Below are 22,468 nucleotides of genomic sequence, written 5' to 3'. Positions count from 1 at the left end.
CAGCACAGGAGGACACAGCTGGGGAGCAGCCTTACAAGACACCAGAGAGGACACATGTGGATGCCCTTCTGGATATTAGTGAGGAGGACTTCTTGAAAGAACTGGAGCCACATGAGTATCACTGTTACTCTGGCTGGGAAGAAGCTGTAAGTGAAGTAGTATCTGCTTACTGCCTGCCTTTATTTGATTTAGTTAGTGTTACCTGTGGGTTTTGTGCTAGTTCCGCATGTTGACCTAGGTGTTTTCTTTGTCACAGTTTTGGGGTTGGTTGCAAAATGATATAGTCATATTCAAATAGAGAAGAACACTTATGAGTAAAATGGGATAAAATGAGTACATGCTTTAATTTCTGATCAATTAAATAGCAACGTTAGCACTATTTTATTTTTTTTTGCTTTCATTTTGATTTAAATAGCTAATTCCCTCTATGTGTGTCAGTTCAAACATATCAAAATGACTCTCCTCATATTTAACATTAAATCTGGTTTTGCAACAGGTCCGCGGTTGGGACAGAGTTGCTCCACTGAGCTGTATACTTCTGCCTCAGAAGAAAGACTGGAAACCAAAGAATAAGGAGCCTGACAACCCGACCCCCTCTGCTGTTGACCCGACAATCCGTAGTGTAGACAGCTCAGGCAGCAATGCTGAGCCCCGATGTGACCTGCGTCTTGGCCCTCATAACAGCTTTAAGAAATCCATGCCATTAAGTCAGCAGATGGGAACCTGTACTCCCACTGCTGCAGCAGCTCTGCAGCCAGATGCTCCAGAACGGCCGGTCCTCAGTGCCATGCAGAAAAACATGTCGCATTTCTTACTTGATGAAAAGATAGAGGAGGAAGGGGCGCTCAGGGAGAATCCTTTACAGCCTCACCATCTGTCTTTAAAATACCCTGCGTCAGAGAACAGGCCCACTAAGCCTCAGAAACACAACCATCGGCCCAATAATACAGTGGTTCCCATTAAAAACTTCACATTTTTACCTCCAATCATATCAACACACCTGAATCCACAGAGGGTCAGTGGCCAGCTCTGCAGTGGCAAGAAGGCCCCTGAGGGAGAAACCTTAGAGGAGAACTGTTACATGTTTGATAAGAAGAGTGGCACAAGAGGATCAAGAGTGGACTCTAACCCAGAGCTTCCCAATTACACTGCAAGCCTGACCTCCAAGCACCGGACATGTCAGCATAACCACTACTTCTTGTCTGCTGGAAGTGTTTCTATCCCTAAGAGGTATCAAGTGCCTGTGTCTTCAAAACCTGACACAGTGCACCACAATAGCTACTCAGTGGGCAGGAGCCTCACACAGACCCTTCATTCTAGCACTGCAGCAGGCGCACAGGCCCATATGCAACCAAGCTGCTTGTTTTCTTAAGGAGGACTGATGTGACTCTTGCTGCTGTGCATGCTGTTAATCTGTGTTAGGGCTGTGAAATAAATGTTTAAAATGACTGATAATGATTTTCAATAATGCAATTAGTTTAAACTCTGTTTTAACTAGGTAAAAACAACCAATTTATCCTAATTTGTATCATGTATGCCTCAGCCCTACTGCATCATGCAATGTTTCCATCATAATAGTTGAAAGAATAAATGTAAAGTATGACACCACACTAAACATAACAGTCAAAGGGAGAGAACAATGAAATGTTAAGATCTACACTTCATTAGGGTCTGTTTTGCTCTGACTGATTCCCACAAGGGCTTTCTAAGCTGTTCTAGTTACTTAGCAACGGTGCAGCTACCTCATAAGAAGCATGGCGGTGTGCCTGCCTCGTACTTTCTTCTTCAACCACAAGCAACAGCTCTTAGAGAACTTCAGTATTAAACTGTAGCTTGTGACTACGTGATAATATAGACCGCTGCCAAACCACTGTATGTGCTGTCAAGTTTAAGGGTATAAAAAAAAAAGTCAGGTTTATCAGTAAGTGTTTCCTGGCTATTGTGGATAGGGTCTGTGAATTATGCAATGCACAAAAGGGTTATGTTTCAAAACTCTATTGTTTATCATGTTGGTCTCCAAAGGTCAGCCAATTAGTGGAATATTATTTAAAACTAGGATGACCTTGTTACTTTGCTATATTATACCTAACTCTCTGAGTTGTTTAGATGCTGTTGAGTTAAAAAATAGCTGCTTAGTGGCAGTTTTGTTGTGTCTTACCTGAATGTGCATGTAAAATAAACTGGTTGATGATTTGTCAAGAGCTGCTATATTTAGCACAGGCCAAGATTCAACATGTCAATTCTTAGTAAGATGTCACTGCATTGAAGTGAAAAGATGAAAGACACAATATTATACAGTTGTATGTTGTTCTATATTCAGTGTCCAACAAGTTGTTTCTATATTCAGCACAAGGCGAATGAAATGCAGATTTGTCACTTATACATTCATCAGTGTGCAATGCATTTTATTCCCCGAGTTAAAAGCGATCTGATATAATTAGGTGTGCAAACTCTTGTGTTGCAGTTTTTTCTGTGACAAAGTAACAAAGAACACCATGTATTGTTCCAACAGTTTATTAAGAACATCTGTTGTTGTAGCTTCAACAATTAAATCAAGGCATCCATTGACTACGCATATAGGCAACATAAACTCAAATTCTACTAAAACAAATATTTTGTGCTGGGAAAATGTTTGCATGCACTGTAACAGAAGGCTTCTACACCCGTAGAGCAGTATCCGGATTAAAGAAGCACAAACTAGAAGTTCTAGTCTCAATACAATAAACGCTGAAATTGAATATGAGTGTCACAAACCATATTAACACAGGAAAATGATTCTGGAAATGTTTGGATGTGGTGCAAAATAGAGCATGTTATACTTGCACAGTGTCAAACTAATTATCTTTCATAAAATGCTGCATGGCATTCTTTTCATATGACAGATCATACATTTCTTCATTGACACTATGAAGGGACATAATAGGGGCATTCCAATAATTCATGCAACCATGATGAAAATACCAATAAAGAATCATGCAAAGACCAAAGGATTCCGGCAATTTTTTAGTGTTTGTTCATTTTCCAAAACATATTCTAGTATAATTCTAATCATTTTAAAGCAGCAAATTGTCTGTAACAGAAATAAAGTTAATACTTGGGTTAAGGCACCAACGTAACAAAAATCAACAAATAATCAAGGCTTATAGCTCTATGTTCCCTAGTAGGACACAGTCTACATGGGGTACCTGTGCTTAATGAGGTAACTCAGTGCAACAGTAAAAAGAAAACCACAATCAAAACATTAAAAAAGTTTAGTCACTTGTAGAGGACATAATTAAAAAAAAATAAAACCACTGTGTCTGAATTGTTAAGCGTGGAAATTTTGAAGATTGTGACAGAAGATATTCAACAGGAATCCTTTCAGTCAAAATCACGTAATAAATAAATACAACAACTCTGTGCCAAGACAGTAACTAATCCTAGCACTAATCCACTGTGTTTCTGTACAGCAACATTACTGGATCACTTCAGCACAGAGTACTGCTACTGTATACACTTACACCCAGCTAATGAATAAGTCAGACAATGACAGTCTAGCCTGTGTACTGACTCCACCTAACTGCTTTGCCATACAGGCCCAGGAAAATGAATACACAACATCATACTTCACAATCACATTTCAAATAAAGGTGTGCAACGACAGACAAGACTTAGACATTTAATTTTTACTTGTACCACATGGATACTTTTTAACTGCTATGAGAAATTCATGTTCACTGTTAAAGGCTTAAATGGGGTTTCTTCTGGAAAACATAAAGCTGATAGATTCTCACTGGTCAGGTTTTGTGTAGGCTGTGTTGCTCAGAGTTTATAGTTTTGCCACTGACAAAGCAACATCAATGCAGAAGCTGTCAGATGCACAAGCTGAGAATTTATATTTTGTTTTTGTGCTGCTGACCTAGTAAAGGCTTTCATGCTCATTTCAAACACATATGTAAACTCAATGCACAATATTGTTTACTGCACAGCTGAGATGGTATTGTTTTCATGCTGTATACGCATATCTGAAACCTTTTTCAGCTACGCAAAGCTAAAGATGTCATCCTTTTTAACTTCAGAGCTAACATTGATGAAATGTTCAATCATTTTTAACCTGCTAGTATGTAGAAGTGTGTGTCTCAGTGGTTATTACACTGAAATATAGAGAAGTTAAACTGGCATTTCAGACAAGACACATACGTTACTTTATGTGCAAATAAATATGTAAACTGTCAAAGGAACTGATAAATCATGCCCAATGAGCTAATAAAGTGCGCAAAGCCATCAGGATATATACCTGGAAATGCTCTGGACATGATTCCCCCAGTGGAATGTTCAAAGACATTTTTCTTCTGACAAACCTCTGACTTCTAAGACTGTGGTGCCGCTGGAAGACAGCGTAGACTGCTTCCTCTTTGAGGAAGAGGCAGACGTGGGAAACCTGTACTTCAGGAGCTTGAGCAGCGTCATTAAGAGTGCTTCAACTGTTGGGTTTCTCAGGGTGCTGAAACAGAACACAAAGCTCCTCACACGTCTGAGTTTCCACGGAGCTGAAGTGGGACTCCATGTTCCACGCGAGGTCTGCTGACAAGAAATCATCCATGACTGTTTGTGTTTCATTGCTCGTCAAGAAGAGGTGTCCAAGGCCTTCCACCTGGCTGGTCACAGTCTGCGTCTCTGTGCTGTTCAACAGCCTCGCTTGTTCACCCTGACTGACAGGTGTCTGAGCAGAGAGGCTTGGGGCAAATGAAGGAAGATCTGTCTGTGTTTCTGTGTCTGAGGACTCAGTGCTCATAGAAAAGCTTGAATGACGCAAGATGCTGCTCAGGGGCATGTGGCTGCCAGCGTTCAGCAGGAAATTGAGGTCAGTCTGAGTTTGAGTATCAAATAGCTCCAAGTCACTGGCTTGGGTTCGACTTGGTCCCTCGCTTTGGTCCAGTTCATCCATCAGGAGGAAATCTGTCTGGGTCTGGATGTCTAGAGACTCCAGTGGGGTGTCACCACCCAGCCCTCCCAGCTCGCTCTCCTCTGTCTGTGTCTGGATGTGCACAGCATTTAGGAATTCTTCAAAGTCAAAGTCAATTCCACTGTGTTGCTCCTGAACAGAGCCCAGACCTGACCCACATCCTGCAGACGCCTCTGTGAGCACCTGGTGGCCTGACATGCTGTCAGACAGAATGTTTTCTAGGTCATTTAGCAAGGACATGGTTTGGGTCTGGTTGTCTGCCATGTTGTTTGAATTGAGCTCATCTGTCTGCACCCCAAAACACATGCCCCCTGCTGACTTGGAGTCTTCGTATATACTGCTTCCTGCAGCAGTGAGAGGGTCATCTATGTCCACAGCTGTTTGGGTGGAGACACTCAGAGAGTCACTGCCAAATATGTCAGAACACATGATATCCTGGTCCTGAGCCTTCTCCTCTGGTTGTGGCATGGTGAAGCAGGTCTGGGTCTGCCTGGTTCTGTATGGGGGCGCAGATGAGGAGGAGCAGAGAATTTGGTTCAGGCACTGGCTTTCTGTCTGAGCTCCAATAGTGGATGTGGCTTTGGCTCGGGATGAGAACGTCTGGGTTTCAACACTGACTGGCAGGAGGACTTGGGCACTCACACTGATGTCTGTTTGGGAGCAGGACGACACTGCTGACTCACCCACAGAACACAAGCCTATCCCCTCCCCGACCCCCACCCCTGTAGGCATTTTTGACAAGTATGATTTGTCTGTCTGTATGTTGGTGGAGGTGCTCCTTCCTCGCTGTGCTCCCAGGCTGCTAGCAGAGTCCTCTGTGCCTGCAGCATCGAGACTGACCTGCACCCCTGTGCTGATGGGTCCCAGGCTAGAGCGGGAAGTAGGCATGCTGTCTTTGAAACCCAAACTCTTAGCATCAAGTTGGGGAACCACAGCTCCCGTGGTTTGTGGCAGGAGATGAAGGGTGCTGACAGAGCCTTGGCTGTCTACTGCCAGCACTACAGACCTCAGAGCCCCACTTTCTGTGGATGGAAGGAGGACAGGCAGGTGGGCCACCTGCATAACAGGAACACTGACCAGAGCCATCCTGGGTTTGGGTAGAAGCAGCTTCTGGAGGCTTTTACGGGGGTTGTAGTTCTGATTGACAGACTCTGTGATATGAACAGTAGTGTCAGAAGAGAGATAACCCTCTGACAACTCTTTAGTAGCAGGCATGATCTGGCAGGTTGACTCACTGGTCTTCACCTTTTCAGAGCCACTCAAAAGTTTCTCCATCTTCCGCTTTTTTACTGGTGGAATTCTGAAATAAAGCAACGGATAGAGAATAAAAGCCAAAATAAGGCTGAAGCACCAACCAAATGCAAAGTTTAATAAAGACCTATTTAGGTAATGCTTATACATGCCTATGTTCTGTAGGAATCTCATGTCCTGTCCTGTAGATATGTGAGAGTAGTGCAGCCCTGCTGGCATAGGGGCAGCCACATGTACATTGGTAGGTCCTCCCACAGTCCTCTATGTGCCTCTTTAGGTCCCACTCTGTGCTGTAGCCGTTGTTGCACTTTGAGCACTTGTGTTTCTTTTCTGCATGCATCTTCATAAAGTGCTAAAAAGAGCAAAGAAAATGTTGCTTAAGTTATGACAGCTTTAAATGTGTTTGTTTTTAATATTGGGTCATTATCAACTTAACTAACTGACACCAATAAAAAAGAATAACTTCATAGAGTACACACAAAAGCAAACGAGTCAGCAATTCAAAACCAATTACATTCCACTGTATTATTACGATAAACCAATGTTAAATGTAAAGTAATGTTCATTCAGCCTTTGTTCAGCCTTCATTTGAAAAGGATTTGACCCATACGGAAAAAGTAACATTTTTAAAAAAAAAGGATAGGTTCATAGATTTGCATATCCGTCTTATTCTAAGGGAAAAAAATATTAGTTTAAAAAAAAAAAATCAAAAACAAATGTAGTCCTACACTATCCTTCCACTACAGAAACTGTCTGGAGAAACAAAAAGAAGGAATTTTATACTAAAAAGAAAAAAAAATTGGAAGATATCCACTTGATTTAACTACGTCTGGCCGCTGCAATAACCTATTAGCTTAAGAAAAACAAGGACATTTTTTGATAAAATGAAGACTGTGGATTTTGTCACCCATCACTTACATTTAAAAGTGCATTTGAAAGAGATCTTTTAATGGCCAGTATTAGTAGGAGGAACTGTCACAGCAAGCAAAACCTTTTTCAATCGTCATATGGACAATTTACTATTGTTTTAAGACTGACTTGAAAAATTGTGAATTTATCCTTTAAAACAACTGCATCATTCAGTATATTACACTTTTGATCAATGTGTTAGAGTTTACCATTACTTTCCATTCAAAGTCTCTGAAGTTGGTTTAATTGTTTCTAGTAACAATGGGTCTCAGCTCTAAGGGAAGGGTTATATATCTAATTTACAGTTCAAGTAGGTTAATAAGACAAAATCAGGCTTGATTTAAACATTGCTTCCCTTACTTTGCAAAACAAAATGTAACAAATAAGTACATAGATATATATTTACTGAATTGTTATGTATTAAAATACTGATATCCGATACCTGATCTACCCATTGTCACAGATATCTGATCCAGCTATATGTGTCAGTAACGGATCTCTATCTAATCTCTACATGCAAACAGTTAGTATTAACATGTGGCAGTATTATTCTATTTGGTATAGTATATAGTATTACACCATTCCTGAAAAATGGATTTTGTAACATATGTGGTGCTGAGTAATAAATTGGGGGCCCTTCCACAAAACTGAGACCTCATAATTTTACCCTACTGATCACATGGATAGAATTACAGTTCACTGAAGGAAAGACTTACTTGTTTAACCAGTGAGAACTGGGAAAAGGGTCTGTTCGGCCCCCTGGGACAACCCTCAATGGGACAACAGTAAAGCTTCTGGGAGCCCTTCATGTCCTTTCTGATTGTGGGATTCACAATACCATCCTGAGGGTGAGAGTGACAGAAAGACAGACAGAGGACAAAGCAGAGATATATTTGCCTTATAGATGTTTAACACATACCCCTTATTCAGAGTAGCTTGCAGGGTTAGAGAAAGCCCTGCAGCGATTTAAGATTGAGCAAAGTGTCAAGTTATCAGTGTTAATCAACCACTAAAGCCGGCTCTGCTTTACTGGTTGATATAGGAAATAGTGGGCTTGGCAGTAATTCCTATCACAGTCCCTTGGTAGTCTTGTTAAAGCAGCTGTCAGCACATTGTAGTATAAAAATTTCTTATGAATGATGATGAATCATGATACCTATAACAGAAGACAACATCTACACTGAATGTACGTTGCATAGTGAAAACAGACAAAGCCATCATGCTCCAGCAGCCTTTTAGTGGTCAAGGTCACCTCCATCTGCTGCACGGCACTGCAGGAAGCAGAATGGCTGGTTTATCATACGCAGTTAGCATAAACTAACATATTTTGCGAACAATTAAAGACCTTGCAGTCGGCTTCAGCTACATCATAACATACATCATGACAAATCGACAGTATTTGTCATCGGATATTGGCTGGCTATAGTCAAGATTTTCTGTCATAATCAGGGATTGTTCTGTCCACAAGTGCCCATAGAAGAGGTTAAATTCCCTTTTATTGGAGATTACAGAATACAATGATGAGCCAACAAAAGTTTAATCCCTTCTTTCTGCTAACTGAGGTGATCAAGCCAAAACAATAACAGTAGTATTATTAAAGTAGTCTAAACTACGCTGAATGTACCACTTCAAACAAAATCCATCAGTAAGAGACATGAAGAGTGACTGATCAGCAAATACATTACGGTTGTGCAATGATGCAGTGGAGCCAAGGCAGCATTCAAGTGGATGTTACATAAACAGATATAATGTCCAACATGCATCATGCCTCATTCTTGCAGTCGGACTTCATGAATAATGCAGAGAGGGCATACAGAGCGCTTTGTCATCATGTCAACCAGACATGATGACAAACTGCTGCTGGCAGAACTTTAACATAACACTGAACTAAAAATAAAAGGCTCAATCTCAGCTTTTTTGCTGTCACTGATGCCATGCTGCTTGCTTCTTTGTCTTTCTTTACACTCCTTACAGGCACAATCTGTGATTAATCCCAGGTTAAGGGAGCTCTTAGCCCCAGAACGCTTTCACACTGGCACAATCCAAAGTTGACTAATGGCAACTTTAGCCTAGGGCTTGCTGGCTCTGCTGCAGAGCAGGGTTATCCTCAAGTCTGCAGAGTTATCTCCTGAAAATCAACTAAACATGGGGCTAAAAGGTGCCACTGTGAAACAGAGCTAAAGTAAATATTAGTTGCATGTTCCAACAGACATTTAACCTAGGGCTAAGGGCTAGCAGAAATGCAGTGTGAATCCAATGGTCCTGAGTTTGTGTAACCCTGGGTTAACTATGTGTGTACAAAGGAGAAAAGTAATCCCAGAATATGCAGTGTGAAAAGCCCCCAAATGTGGCAGATATCTGCTTGATCTGATTAATTCAGACTAGTGAAGACATTTTTGCACAAATAACCAGTAAGAACAGTAATAATGATCACATCAAGGAAAACCTCTTTCGGTGTTCATGTGGGCATGTGACTGTTGTTTATTTTTGAATCTGTTCTTTAAGGGAACCACAAATGTAGGACGGTAGAACCCCTGATCAGCCCTTTAAGCAACCCTCTGGCTGAGCCACAGAGACTACTTCTAAGACCTCATTCAAATTCTCACATTCACCTATTTTAAACAAAGAGCTTTAGTCTATTGCAGCACAAAAGGCAGCCTTGCCAAGCAAAGAATTTCATTCATGGGGGAGAGACAGTGAGTTACTGCCTCCCACGACAGAAAAAGCAGAGTCCAGTGAGGACATAAAAACCACAGTCAGAGGTAAACCTTTGTCCAAATGCTTTGACTCCTTCCACTTTACTGACTATTAAGTAATGGTGTTGGGCTGTATAGCCAGAAAATCAATAGTGCAGAGGACCTTATACGACACAATGATGAGCAGATTTCTCCTCTCACAGATCTCACTTCAAGAGCAAAACTAAACTCCTGCCCTTTACTATTAACAGTCAGCTAATCGAAATCTATAACAGAGGGGCTGCAACTGTATCGACCAACGCAGCAGGCATCAGTCATCACCGCATGTGAACCAAATCATTAATTGATCATATGAGTGGCTAGTTACAATGTAGCTAGCTTGCTAGTGAGTAAGCTCTGAGATAATGTTACAGGTAAAGCTTCATTCACACAGTCAACTTTCACTTAACGTTAACTACGACGTCGTGTCATTTGCTAAGCATCACTACATGTTAGCTACAGTGCGAAGTTATTGTGGATGACTTGCGTTTTTTCGCCCAGTTTGATGACAATGTTTTCACTGAGTTAGCTAAGTTAGCATCACAGTTACGTGCAAACTCTGAACCACAGGAGTTTTGTCAGGTTTTCTCAGCGTTTACCTTCACTCTGTGCGACTTGACAAGATGCATGTTCAATGCAGGTGTGTTGGGGAGAATCTTGCCACATCCCTCCACGGTGCAGAGGATGTTCGTCCTCACTTCTTTGGTCAGCTCCGTTATGGTGGGCTTTATTATTTCCCGATTCTGCGACAGAGGCTCTTCGTGACATTTCAGGCTGTCAGTCGAGGTGTTATCTCTGTTATTCGCCTTGGCCGTCCCAGAGGCAGCCATGTTTCTGTGTTGACAGTCCGTTCAATGTTTGGCAGAGAACCCAGTAGCAGCATTGAATGAGATCTGTCATTACACCCTCAGCTTTGCCTGAAAGGCTGCGTAGCTGCTTCTCTCCGCTGAGAAGACGACTGGAACAAGCTGGACATTGCGTCACGTCCGGTGTAAGAGACTTCCGTTTTTCAAATTTAAGTTCATTATCAGCCTTTTTTCTTTTATCTAAGCATAGATGTCTGTGGTGATGGGGTTTAAAATGACTCATTACACACAGTCCATGTTTTAAGCTGGAAGAGAGTACTTATAAACAGAATATTTTCCCCAACGTCAAAAATCCCACAAAAAGCCTTTGAGGTATTCATTGTACAGACCGTTGTGGTAGAAAATGCCAAGATAAAGAAACGCTATCCAATTTAGCATTCCTATAGCCTAGCTACCTATGGAGGAACATAGGTGATCTTAATATAACCTGACCAAAACAGTGGCTGTGCCAGTATTATCTTATAACAGAACTATACAGATGGGTGACAAATTAAAGGAAAAACTGGTACAGGTCTGAATTCCTGACCCCTACAGTCAGGGGATCTATTATGCTGTGATGGGAATTTGCTGGCATGGTTTTGGTCCACTTATCCCCTTAGAGGGAAGGGTCATTGCAAATCAATATGAAGTTGTTCTGAGTGATCACCTTTATCCTATGATGAAACAACATGTCTGTCCTGATGGGAGTGGTCTCTTCCAGGATGACAGTGTCTCTTCATCCATGGTTTGATGAATATGAAAATGATGTGAATCATATGCTATGGCCTTTGCAGTAACCAGATCTCAACCCAAATGAACACCTATGGGAGATTTTGGACAGACATGTTAGCGCTCTCCACCACCACTGCCAAAACACCAAATGAAGGAAAATCTTTTAGAAGAATGGTATTCATCCATCCAGTAGAGGCCAGAGACTTGTAGAATCAATGCCAAGGTACATTGAAACTGCTCCGATGAAATGATGTGGACCAACACCTTTCTAAGACACTTTATGTACGTTTTTCACCTGTCTGTAGGTATGGTATGTCTGCCTCTACGTAATAGGACACATCACTACAGAAAAGCTGCAACTAATTAAGAAATGGTTTGTCCACCTTAAAATGTCCCACTTAATACATAGTTTTGTTTTCACTCTTGTCTAACAGCTCTATGGGATATCCTATAAAATGAGCTATAGTGGGTGGGTATGTGGGATTTTGAACCAAAGAGACTACATTTGTAAGCTGCTCATTTGGCTGACTCAGCCTGCAGCAGCCACATGGTAATATTGGTTGAACTTTGAAATTCTTTTTTTCACAGAACAAGGATTTTGTGCTCCATCTAGTGTTAGGAAGGGATCTTGTCATTGCCAGTATGGACAGGAGGAACAATAACAGTGACCAATAACTTTCAGTTTACATATGGGAATGTGAGTATTGTTTTAAGAGAGATTTGAAAAAAATGTGAACCCATCCTTTTAATGATTCATGCACACAGAAGAGTTTAAATGAACTTTAAAACAAGGACTGTAAAGGACCTTTCACCGGTGAAACGTGATACCTAATGAAAAATATTTCAAGAATATTAAAAATCCTTCTTTAATATTCAGTTTGGACATAAATAACATTTCATGAAAAGTAACATTGTACTACTTGACCACCAACAAAAATGACAATTAGGCTTTTACCCGGAAACACAAAGACAGAAGAGAGCATCATATTATAATCAAGTCCAGAGAGCCACAAAATCTTCACAAGCTGTGTTAACAAGATGATCAGTGACAGACTGGTAAAAGCAAACCATTAATGGATATGGTAGAAGTGAAAACAGGCCACATTGTCTTTTAAATTAATATTCTGTCACACATTAGCTTTGTGGTTGGCGCTTTTGTGAAGAGGGTCCAGGGCCGTTGTCTGTGATGACAAAATAATTCTTTCCTTTTAGGGGAATAGATGAGAGCAGGGGTGTAACAGGGGTGGAGACAATACCTGCAAAAATATAAAAATGCATTAAATGGGTTGAACTGAATGCTATAATAAAGAAAAAAGTGTTAACATAAATATTTATGAAATTGACAATTATTTGTGTCAATTTCTACACAATATATAGCTTTGCAAAAATCATACAGAACAAAATGTCAGTTTCAATCAAAAGCATCCTTCTCCATGATACTATTCTGCTCCCTTTTAATATTTGTTTGTTGGAGGGAGAAAAAGATGCCAGAAAATGTAGAGACAATTATGGGAACTGAGTTGTACCGCTTGTCTTAACTGGTAACCCAATTCATGCCTTGTTGCTTTCACTATTACCATCATTGTTCAAACCAACACTGGTGAATCTAACTAAATCTACATTTTCTGAGGATTTTTTAAAAGTATGAAGGCAGGTTCAGGAACAGAGGGTTGAATCAGAATGCAATAATATTGTGAGAGCTTTGCAATGTGGATTCTTCTTTCACAGTGTGTGTGTGCCCTCTTGTGGGCATTTATGGAGTTGCCAATAGTATGAAATATTCAAAATTGTTTTGATTTACATTAAACAATATTTTACATGTACATATATATACAATTTCCTTCCTAAGACAAATTATTTCTTGGTACCTGACGATGCACAGTGTCTGAGTGACTCCAGGATATTGGTGCTCGCAAATTTGACAACACATCTGAAGGGCTCCTCCCGCTCTGACATGGTCTTATTGGTGGGGTCTCTGAATTTTGTCTCCAGCTGAGGAAATATTGACAAAAACATAATTCAGATGATCAGAGAACATAGTGATACTAAACTTTTGTATCTTTGCACTGATATAATGAGAGAGAAAGGTATGCCCTTTGTTTATTTGACTATGATATTCAACTTCTACTAAACAAGCTCAGTATTTTTAAAGCATGCCTCAGGGTACCTTGTAAACTACAGACTGTAGTTGAGGTAGCGTCCCATCACCAAAAGCCTCACATGACATCCGATGCCTGTTAGCTGCAAACATTGCTTGTTCTCTTTCTATGTGTGTGTCTGTAAACACAAATAAAATCAAATAAATAAAATCACAATTAAGAATTAAGCTAATCAAACAATATTAAAGTGTGACATCATACAAACATATAGAAGTAAATGTATTAACATCAAATTATTAAAAAAGAAAGACATACTTGAGACCGTTTCATTTTTTTCTGCAAGAGGGCTGGGATACCTTGTGGGAAACACCTAAACACAATAAAAGTGTACAGGAGACTTTAAGCCAAAATGCATGCAAAGCAAAATTCACAATTTACATCAGGTCTGTCTTTTTGCAATCATGAACTACTATCTTCCACAGGCATTTCATAGCAAAATCTTTATCAAGGGTTGTAATTAGTTAACACTTTTCTACATGAACTGTGACTTTTTGTGATCAAAAATATTTTCGTTTTGTTGTGAAAAGCATGCACAAAAAATCTGTGTGCAAGGGTCAAACTTGAACCAGGAAGTAGTTGGCATTTACAATATCTATCTACAATATCTATGTAATATCTATAACAGAGTTCTCCTTTCATGACTTACATCCAAATAGGGAGGAAACTAACTTCTATCAAATCAGGTCAATAGCTTTCATTATGCTATTATACGAAAACCTAGAAAAGCAAGATTTTTTTCCCAGAATAAGAAACTCTCCAGCACTGTACATGATTGCCAAGTTAAATGGGAGACAACTTTATACCGTTTGTTCCAATGCTTAGCAGCAATGTCTAATGCAATTGGGAAAAAAGCACACAAAACTTTGTATGGCTTGTGTTAGACAGAGAAAACTTGAAAAAGTAAGAACACAGTCTTGTTCTTTTGTAATCACATCAGTCTCACCTGTTGATATTGCCTCATCAGCAGGTCCCTAATGGCAGTGAGATTCCGTCCACTGAGGTTAGCATCCTTAAGAGCTTGATATCTGGTGGCCAAAATCAAGGCCTGAAAAGAACAGCACACTGTTGAGGTGATAGAAAGGTAGGGGGAAAAAGAGGTACATGGCAACAGTACAAGCAATGTCAAGGATTAAATGAAAACTTGTTTGTCACCTGGGATAACAGGGGCTTTTGCTTCAAAGTCAGGCTGGTCACATAAACATACGGAGCTTGAAGCTGGTGAACAACATATGTAGGTTTCAGGTGGTTGGGCCGAGAGAAGCTGTCTCCCCACGCAATCCGAATCCATACAGCTTCATCTGTGTGCTTCTTCATTTTGACAGACACCTTGAATGCAATGTCAAAGCAGACTTTTAACCTTCAATTGTAAACACAGTGAAGCCCATAAGATGTATTTAAATATAAACACTAGGATTTCATATTTTATGTGAGGAGGAATATCTGGCTTACGTGTTTTACGAGTTCCCCAAGGTGATATTTAAATTGTTCCTTGAACTTCATCAACTCCACAGATTGAAAATCATCTGGAATACAGAGAAATTAATAAGAATGAATCAAAAGTGACAGAGATTAAATCTGTTTCATCCACACTGCAGAGGAAATGTTTAAAATATGAACAAGATACACAGAATTCAATGATATGGTGCAGCCATAAAATGACAACATGGGTTTGAATATTCAACTCAATTTAAGAATAATATTATTTTAAATTCCCTGGAACAAACAGATGAAGTATATGTGACACAGCCATACAATATGTAAAAAATGTCAAGATGTCATTAAGATGTGACTCATGGTATACCACTCTTGTTCTGGTGGAACATGTCTGAATAGTTGTGCCACTTTTATACTGTAATAATTTGACATGATGATCCAGACTCCACCAGGTTATTTGACTTATAAGTAAACTTTCAGCAGTGATCCCACCACAACTGTAGTTTGATTAGAAATAAATACTGCAGACTCATGAAAGCAGATACAAATCATTAGTTTAACATACCTTCTGGGTCTATGAGCTGGAAGGCATTCCACATCCCCTGGTTTGGATTGTCCATGACGTCTGAGAGACAATTAAACCAAAGCGACACAGGAGGCATTACTTTATTGATGGCATGATAAAATAATCATAATAAGGTTGCACTCACAGTTTCACTTGACTTACATATCATCTCAAGTTCTGTGATGTGCTTAACTGTCCACTCGTTTTCCTGTAAAGAAAAATAAATCCAAATTACGTTGATTTCAAATGAAAAGTAACAATTAGCGTAAACTAAACGGTTGTGTGATTTCACGGTGTTACGGTTAAAGGTGACTTCCAGCCGTATGTGTAGTGGTTGCTCTTAGTGAAGGTAAGTAGTAGTATTAGCAGAGCAGCTAGCCGTCTTATGAGGAATATGACAATATTTCATCATATAAGAGGGCCGCCAACGTTTACCCGCATTCACAAAGAACACTCAATATAACTACCAGGTTGCCAGCTGTTTTCATCCCGTGTATTTAATACAACAACTTAAATTTCTGACGCAGCGCCGCGTACCTCACAAATGCCCAGTAGCCTTTCCGTTAACACCCACTTTGGTTGGGTAAAATCCATGGACTGCTGCTGTGCCTTCGTCAAACGGCCCCACTTCTCCAGCGTTAGTTTTAGCATTTGAGTCGGTATCCGTCTTATGAGTCGCTGCAGTAAACGTTTCAAGGAGTCACCCATTGTTCCTTCGACAGTAACGATATCTATTTTTTGTACTGAAAGTATGTTTAAGTTAACGGTGATTATTGTGTTAGCTCCGCTGGGAGTGTACTAGCTGGAAAATTGAAACAAACCGCCTCAACTGAATCAACCAATCAGAAGTTGTTACAATCTTACGCGCTCCCTTTAGCGCCCTCTGCTGTGGTGGAGTGTCATTCAATCTACTACTGCTGCTGACGATAGTGAAATGATACTACCAGGATAGACTGTTTACTGGCTATGACCACCACTAGTAACTACTGCACAGTGGTGGAAGGAGTAGCATATAGCCACACTGTAATATGTAGGGTTGGGACTTTGGAAATGTGATAAGTTACAGATTATTATTTACCCTATTTAAAATGCAATAAGTAATGTTAGTATTTCAACTTAATCAAAAGTCAAAAATCTGGCTTGGCCTTAATTGATACTGTGATACCATTTAAGCCCATATGTGTTCCAAATAACCCAACATCATTATTTATTTACAAAATATAAAAAAATGTGTTTTCAATGAATTAGAAACAGCAATATATGCATTCAGTACTGTGTTAAATATTTTTTTTAAATGAGGAAAAAACCCTCCCCCTGAGCAAAATCATAAAGGTCGGACTTCAGATGTAACCCCCTTCGTAATAATCAACATTTTCATAAGTAACTATTATTTAATTACACATTTTTTTCTCAGTAACTGTAACAGATTACAGTTACATTTATTTTGTAATTAAATTACATAATGTTGTTACATGTAACTAGTTACAATGTTATGCACAGATTCCATATTTATTCAAGTTACATCATTTGTAATAAAACAGCCATATTCAAACATTTCTTTTTTACAATATGTACCAACTCTGTTTCTACTGTAAAATGTCTGTTTAAATGTTTTAAAATTTGGATCATTTCTCATTTAAACTTAATTATGTTTTATCAGATATCTATTTGAATGTGACATTCATTCAAGTATATATCAATTAATTAATTAATTAATTAATATATACTTGAATGAAATAAAATAAATACATAGATATTTTAATCAATAACAAAATAAGGGAAAATAGTCTACATAGTCTATATTAAAGCCTGCATGAATATATAAATAAAAAATAAATGCATAATCACATTAATAGATAAGTCTAAATGTTCATTGTTTGCAAAATAAATACCTTTCATTTATTACTACATTTTAATTAATTTTTGTATTTATGTATTTTTACATTTCTTCATTTATTTATTTCTGTATTATCTGTATGTGTGTATGATATGTTAATAATGTAGGTGGTTGTAACCTTATTGTATAAGCACATTGATCAAACCATTCAGAGGATAAATATCTTGCAGCTTCTTAACTGACCCATCTCCCCAAAACCTCACTCAGGACTACAGTAGGCTTTTACAACTACTGTCTCCATCTCATTTATTCGTCCTGTCCCTGTCTCCAACCACGTCTCACTTCCCCCAGTACTGCTATTACCTTTCCATTCCTTGCCATTTTCCATCTGTTCACCAGACACCCTGCACATTCTCCCCTGATTCCTACACCCACTTGCTCACCTGTTCCTCATTCCCTAATCATCTCCACCTTCTCACCTGCCTCTGATGTAATATATATCTGTCAAGATTATTAATCCTGGCCTCTGCATTGCCGCCATCTGTTCCTGTCCTTGCCCCTCTGGATTTGTTTGCCTGTTTGGGTTGCCTTCACTTTTGCAGTTTGCCGTTTATTTGAACTTGAACTTTGAATTATCATATTAAGATAGCCTTTAATAACAACATTAATAACTTAATAATAGTATAATCTATACGTTAACCTGCTTCTTATAGAAGGAAAGGTGATGATCAAAATATAAGGCTACAACTATACAACCAAGGATTGTTTTTATTGCTGATTATTCTGCCATCATATTTTTTTTTTTGGATCAATTGGTTAAGCCAATTAAATGTCAGAAAATAGTGCTGGAGAGTGACCGACTACAGTGCAGATGACCACATTCTGATGTCATTCCTTTGTCAATTCAATCAGTCAGTCAAAAGTCAACACAGTGCGCAAAAACTCCAGCACAGAGGAAGAGGAAGGACACAGAGGAAGAAGCGCTTGAGAATGTGATTTAATGATTTGTGAGCTCCAGGCTCTTTGGTGCTTTGATGACATTTGCACAGCTGCAGCTTTTGGTCTGCCCCTTTTATCATTTGCATATGGTCAAAAGGTCAATTTTGGATCAGCACGGCCTGAAGGGACGGCCTTACAAGTTATCCTGCATATGAATCACCACATTTGTGTCTGACAGGGTACAAAAATGATCATTTTTACCCCTGAGGGTGGATCTGTGCATCTGGCAGGACTTGAAATGCCTATGATAATGTCGGGCATCATAGCCAATGTATGTTTATGAATTTTTAACTGATAGTTTTTCCATGCAAAATTATTTGGAGACTCTGAATTGCCTATAGCCTAAGTGTGAATGTATTTGTCTGACCATTGTATAGTTATAGGCATCAGTCCACCCATAGCCTTGAACAGCAAAAGCACATTAGATCTTGGACCAGGAATACAAGCAACTTTATTTAACAGAGCTGATCACCAATTCAGATCAAGCTTAAAATCTCAGTTTACTGGACCAACCAGCCATGGAAAGAATGAAAACACACTTGGCTGTTCATGAAAGAGAGAAACCTGGAATGCCAAGATGTATCAACTTTTGAAGGAAGATAGGCCTTCACAAAAAAATCTACTAATTAAAAATATTTTGCTTATGGTGTAGTAGTTAATGTCACCACCAAGTGAAAACGTGGGAGTAGCTGTAATGAAGAAACCTGATGGATTAACAAAGAGACATTTTTTTATACTGTACTGTAGCCTATAACCTCTACATACACTGAGTTACCATTAGAGTTAATCCTATCTTTGTGGAGCTTTTAAAGTGCTTGAAAGTATTAACTGTTATTCTCCCTTATATACAGTTTGTCTATATACCACTTCAAGACAAAGGAGATGAGATGACAGGAGATAAGAGAAAAGGAAATTCCATGCACTATAAATTCTCTCATCCCCTCAAATGATAAATATACACATCTGAATTCGGGGTGATTAACAGCCATTGCTTCAGTTCTTCGGAAGATATTATCTCTTATTCCCTTTTTTATACACACACACGCATATATAAACTCTCTGGCCACTTCATTAGGTACACCTGTGCAATTTAATTCAACCCAATACAACAGCTCTGCTTTAAATTCGACTTTTTTCAAGTTTATACACTTTCAGTTTTTGTTTAACTTGTCAAAAACTAATAAAATGATAAAATGATAATTCTGCTTTATGTTTATTACTGAGGTCGTACTAAGTGGTTGTGGCGTACTTATAGGGTGGATTATATTGAATGGTGCTACCCTAACCCTATATTTTGCCCCACTCATGTATGTTAATGAGTGGACAAAATATTAGGAACACCATTCAATATAATGCACCATAGTACACTACCACCACCCATACAATCTCAATAATAAACATAAAGTAGAATGATCACCTTCTTAACAATGTTAATAAAAACTGAAAATGTATACGCTTCATAAATGTAGAATTTATAGCATAGCTGTTGTGTTGGATTGAATTACATTTTACAGGTGTACCTAATGAAGTGGCCAATGACTGTATTGTATAAGCCTTATCTGCTATGTCAGGAGAGGACATAAGGAAACACTACACACTATAATCTCTCTCATTTAAAAATATAATGATATAAGTTATTATGTTAACATCACAATTGTCAAAGAGATACAATGGCTGCCGTTTAGGCATGCTTTCGTGCTAACATATAATCACCTCCTAAAAATCACATCTGGCCAAATAGTAAATACGTCCACAAGCAAAACCAAACCGGACGTACTTTACCACGAAGCCTCTTGTTTCTTTTGTAAACTTCCGTCATCAAAAGTCCCGCCTTTTGTGAAAAGGACGCATGTCATTGGTGGATTTACGAAAAGAGAAGACGCCAATTCGCTGTTGACATTTGTCACTCACTCGCCGTCCCCACACAATTACGAAAGCTTCAGGTGTTATAGCTGGCAGCATGCATCACAAGTTGTCCTTGCTGTTAATGTCGTAGGTTACGTTACGTATGTCTTTATAAGACAGCTTTAGTAGAAATTATATAGGCATTATAGCAACCTGCATCGTTATTCTACAAGACGAAACCCTCTCGAGTTCTTCTGTATTGATTTATACAGGGTTGTAAAGGGTTAGCTGAGACCTAGCAGTTAGCTAATGTGACATTTCACCAAAGTGTGCTGGAAAATCCTCAGATGACACAGACTCTCCATTGGTAAGGGTCCTCACAATTAACCACAGTGCTAATAGATAAACGTAGCTCGGCTATTTTGAGTATCTGTAGCATGTAGTGTTACATTTCAATCCTATGTTCAAACTCAACGCAGTGCCAAATACCACAACTCACCCAGTCTATTCATGCACCCTGATCCAGACTCTTCCAGTCAAGGCTGTATTGTTATCATAGTTTGAGAGGATTCAGGGTGGTTTTACAAAGCTATATTGATGACTTAATATGTCACGGCGTTGTATACTCTCCCTCTCCCTGTCTGCAGGTAAGTTTCCATTGAAAAAACACACCTCATCATCACAATGACAGCTCAGGAAGGAGAGGGATGGGGAGGCAGTAGTATCCTTTAGAAGACACGTCCTTTTGCATTAGTTGAACAAAGTGTATGCAAAGTAGTGCTGAGGCAGTTAACAGAGTAATGAGTGGTTTGATTGATTGTTGAAGTCAAAATTGTTCAAGCAAAAAGGCTAAACGACCACCAGTCCCGAATTTTCAGATATGAGGATATTCTGTTTTTCTCTGCTTTTATATCACTTTCAATGTACAATCTTTGGCTTTTACATTGTTAGTCAGGCAATTATGTTGCTACCAAGTTGCATATCTTAAAGTTCACCCAGCTCAGTCAGTGCTCCTCTTGTTTGTGGTTTTTCAGTATTGTTGCAGTGTTACAGTAAGCCCTTAACTCAGCATGCACCCTGACCTGTCGCCTCACCTGCACACGGATGAGTGTAATGAGCTAATAACTCATTTGAGGCAGTGCCACACAGAGGTACGTCGCTCTCTAAAATGTCATATTGCTGTGTGCTTCATGTGCACAGACAGACAATACAGTATAAATCTTGTTTATTCTTCTCACACTCAGCATAATGTCATGAGGTTCTTTGGCACATGTAATGATATGGACCGTGCAATGCGCCAATGCCTGAAAAAAGAGGTGAGAACTTGACAGTTCATTTTGGCACTTTGTGAAGAAGGCACAACAAGTGTTCCTACCACTGGCCTTTGGTATTTCTTTAAAATCAATGTTGTCTTTGTTTCCTCACAATCCAACAGAGACTGGAAAAACGGGAGCGGAGCAAGCAACATGCGCTTGAGATGAAAAAGAGGCTGAAAGAAGGCCCCAAGGAGCAGATCTGAAAGACGTTTCACTGTAACCTTGCCAGTGGCAGTGCAAGTTTAAAGTATTCTGGTTTTGGGACACTGAAACAAGCACAGTGCTGTGTAACATGCCTCTCTTGCTGTTTTTGGGTCAAAAAACTGGAAGGGTTGTAACAGCTGTCATTTTGTGTGGCTTATATTAGCACTGACAGATCTTCATAGTATGTTATAATGTAAATTAACTAGTGTAAGACACTGTTAATATACTACTGTCAGTAGTATATTAACAGTGTCTGTCAATATGAAATATTGACATACACTTGACTTTCTGTCAGCAGAACTTTAACAGAAAAATTGCAGCATCTAGTACTTTGGCTTAAAAATTGCTGTCAGGGATCATCATTTATTTCCCCTCAATTCGCAGTACGCTGCTGCTCCATCAAAGAGATAAGCTGGTAACAGAACCCTTTCATCTGACCGTTGTTAGTTGGCAGGACACCTCAGGAATATGCTGGTACCTGGTTTATTCATTAAAACAATGAGTCCATTTCAGAGATGTGTGTGAAAAAGACCTAAAACAGGATGACCAGAGGCTGGATTACTCTCAGTGTGACATTCACCCATTGTTGTTTGAAAGTTTATTTGAATCAGGAATCATATTGATTCGTGACAAGTTTAATTTCTTTCAAATAAAGTGTGATTACAAATTAATAATTTTAACAGTCTGTTCAT

At 39.2% G+C, this 22,468-nt stretch overlaps 3 protein-coding genes across 3 annotated transcripts; 1 reads left to right on the top strand and 2 right to left on the bottom strand.

The window, feature by feature from the left end:
* Positions 1-2,547: 2,547 nt before the first annotated feature.
* atmin (ATM interactor) lies at positions 2,548-10,673 on the bottom strand. Its single transcript, XM_062415564.1, has 4 exons — positions 10,440-10,673; positions 7,822-7,947; positions 6,349-6,548; positions 2,548-6,245 (listed from the first exon to the last, which is right to left on the bottom strand). The coding sequence occupies exons 1-4, from the start codon at positions 10,668-10,670 to the stop codon at positions 4,460-4,462; spliced, it is 2,343 nt and encodes a 780-aa protein (XP_062271548.1). The 5' UTR covers positions 10,671-10,673; the 3' UTR covers positions 2,548-4,459.
* A 1,858-nt stretch (positions 10,674-12,531) lies between these two features.
* cenpn (centromere protein N) lies at positions 12,532-16,353 on the bottom strand. The gene is made up of 10 exons (XM_062418594.1): positions 16,113-16,353; positions 15,738-15,783; positions 15,576-15,635; positions 15,026-15,099; positions 14,729-14,902; positions 14,520-14,621; positions 13,832-13,886; positions 13,585-13,694; positions 13,286-13,409; positions 12,532-12,673 (listed from the first exon to the last, which is right to left on the bottom strand). The coding sequence occupies exons 1-10, from the start codon at positions 16,281-16,283 to the stop codon at positions 12,552-12,554; spliced, it is 1,038 nt and encodes a 345-aa protein (XP_062274578.1). The 5' UTR covers positions 16,284-16,353; the 3' UTR covers positions 12,532-12,551.
* A 4,003-nt stretch (positions 16,354-20,356) lies between these two features.
* cmc2 (C-x(9)-C motif containing 2) lies at positions 20,357-22,468 on the top strand. The gene is made up of 4 exons (XM_062416652.1): positions 20,357-20,623; positions 21,291-21,407; positions 21,501-21,572; positions 21,692-22,468. The coding sequence occupies exons 2-4, from the start codon at positions 21,327-21,329 to the stop codon at positions 21,773-21,775; spliced, it is 237 nt and encodes a 78-aa protein (XP_062272636.1). The 5' UTR covers positions 20,357-20,623; positions 21,291-21,326; the 3' UTR covers positions 21,776-22,468.

Source organism: Scomber scombrus, chromosome 1, assembly GCF_963691925.1.
Source record: "Scomber scombrus chromosome 1, fScoSco1.1, whole genome shotgun sequence".
NCBI classification, from domain to species: domain Eukaryota; kingdom Metazoa; phylum Chordata; class Actinopteri; order Scombriformes; family Scombridae; genus Scomber; species Scomber scombrus.
Note: the sequence above shows the minus strand (reverse complement) of the source record. Positions and strands in the feature narration are given on the sequence as shown.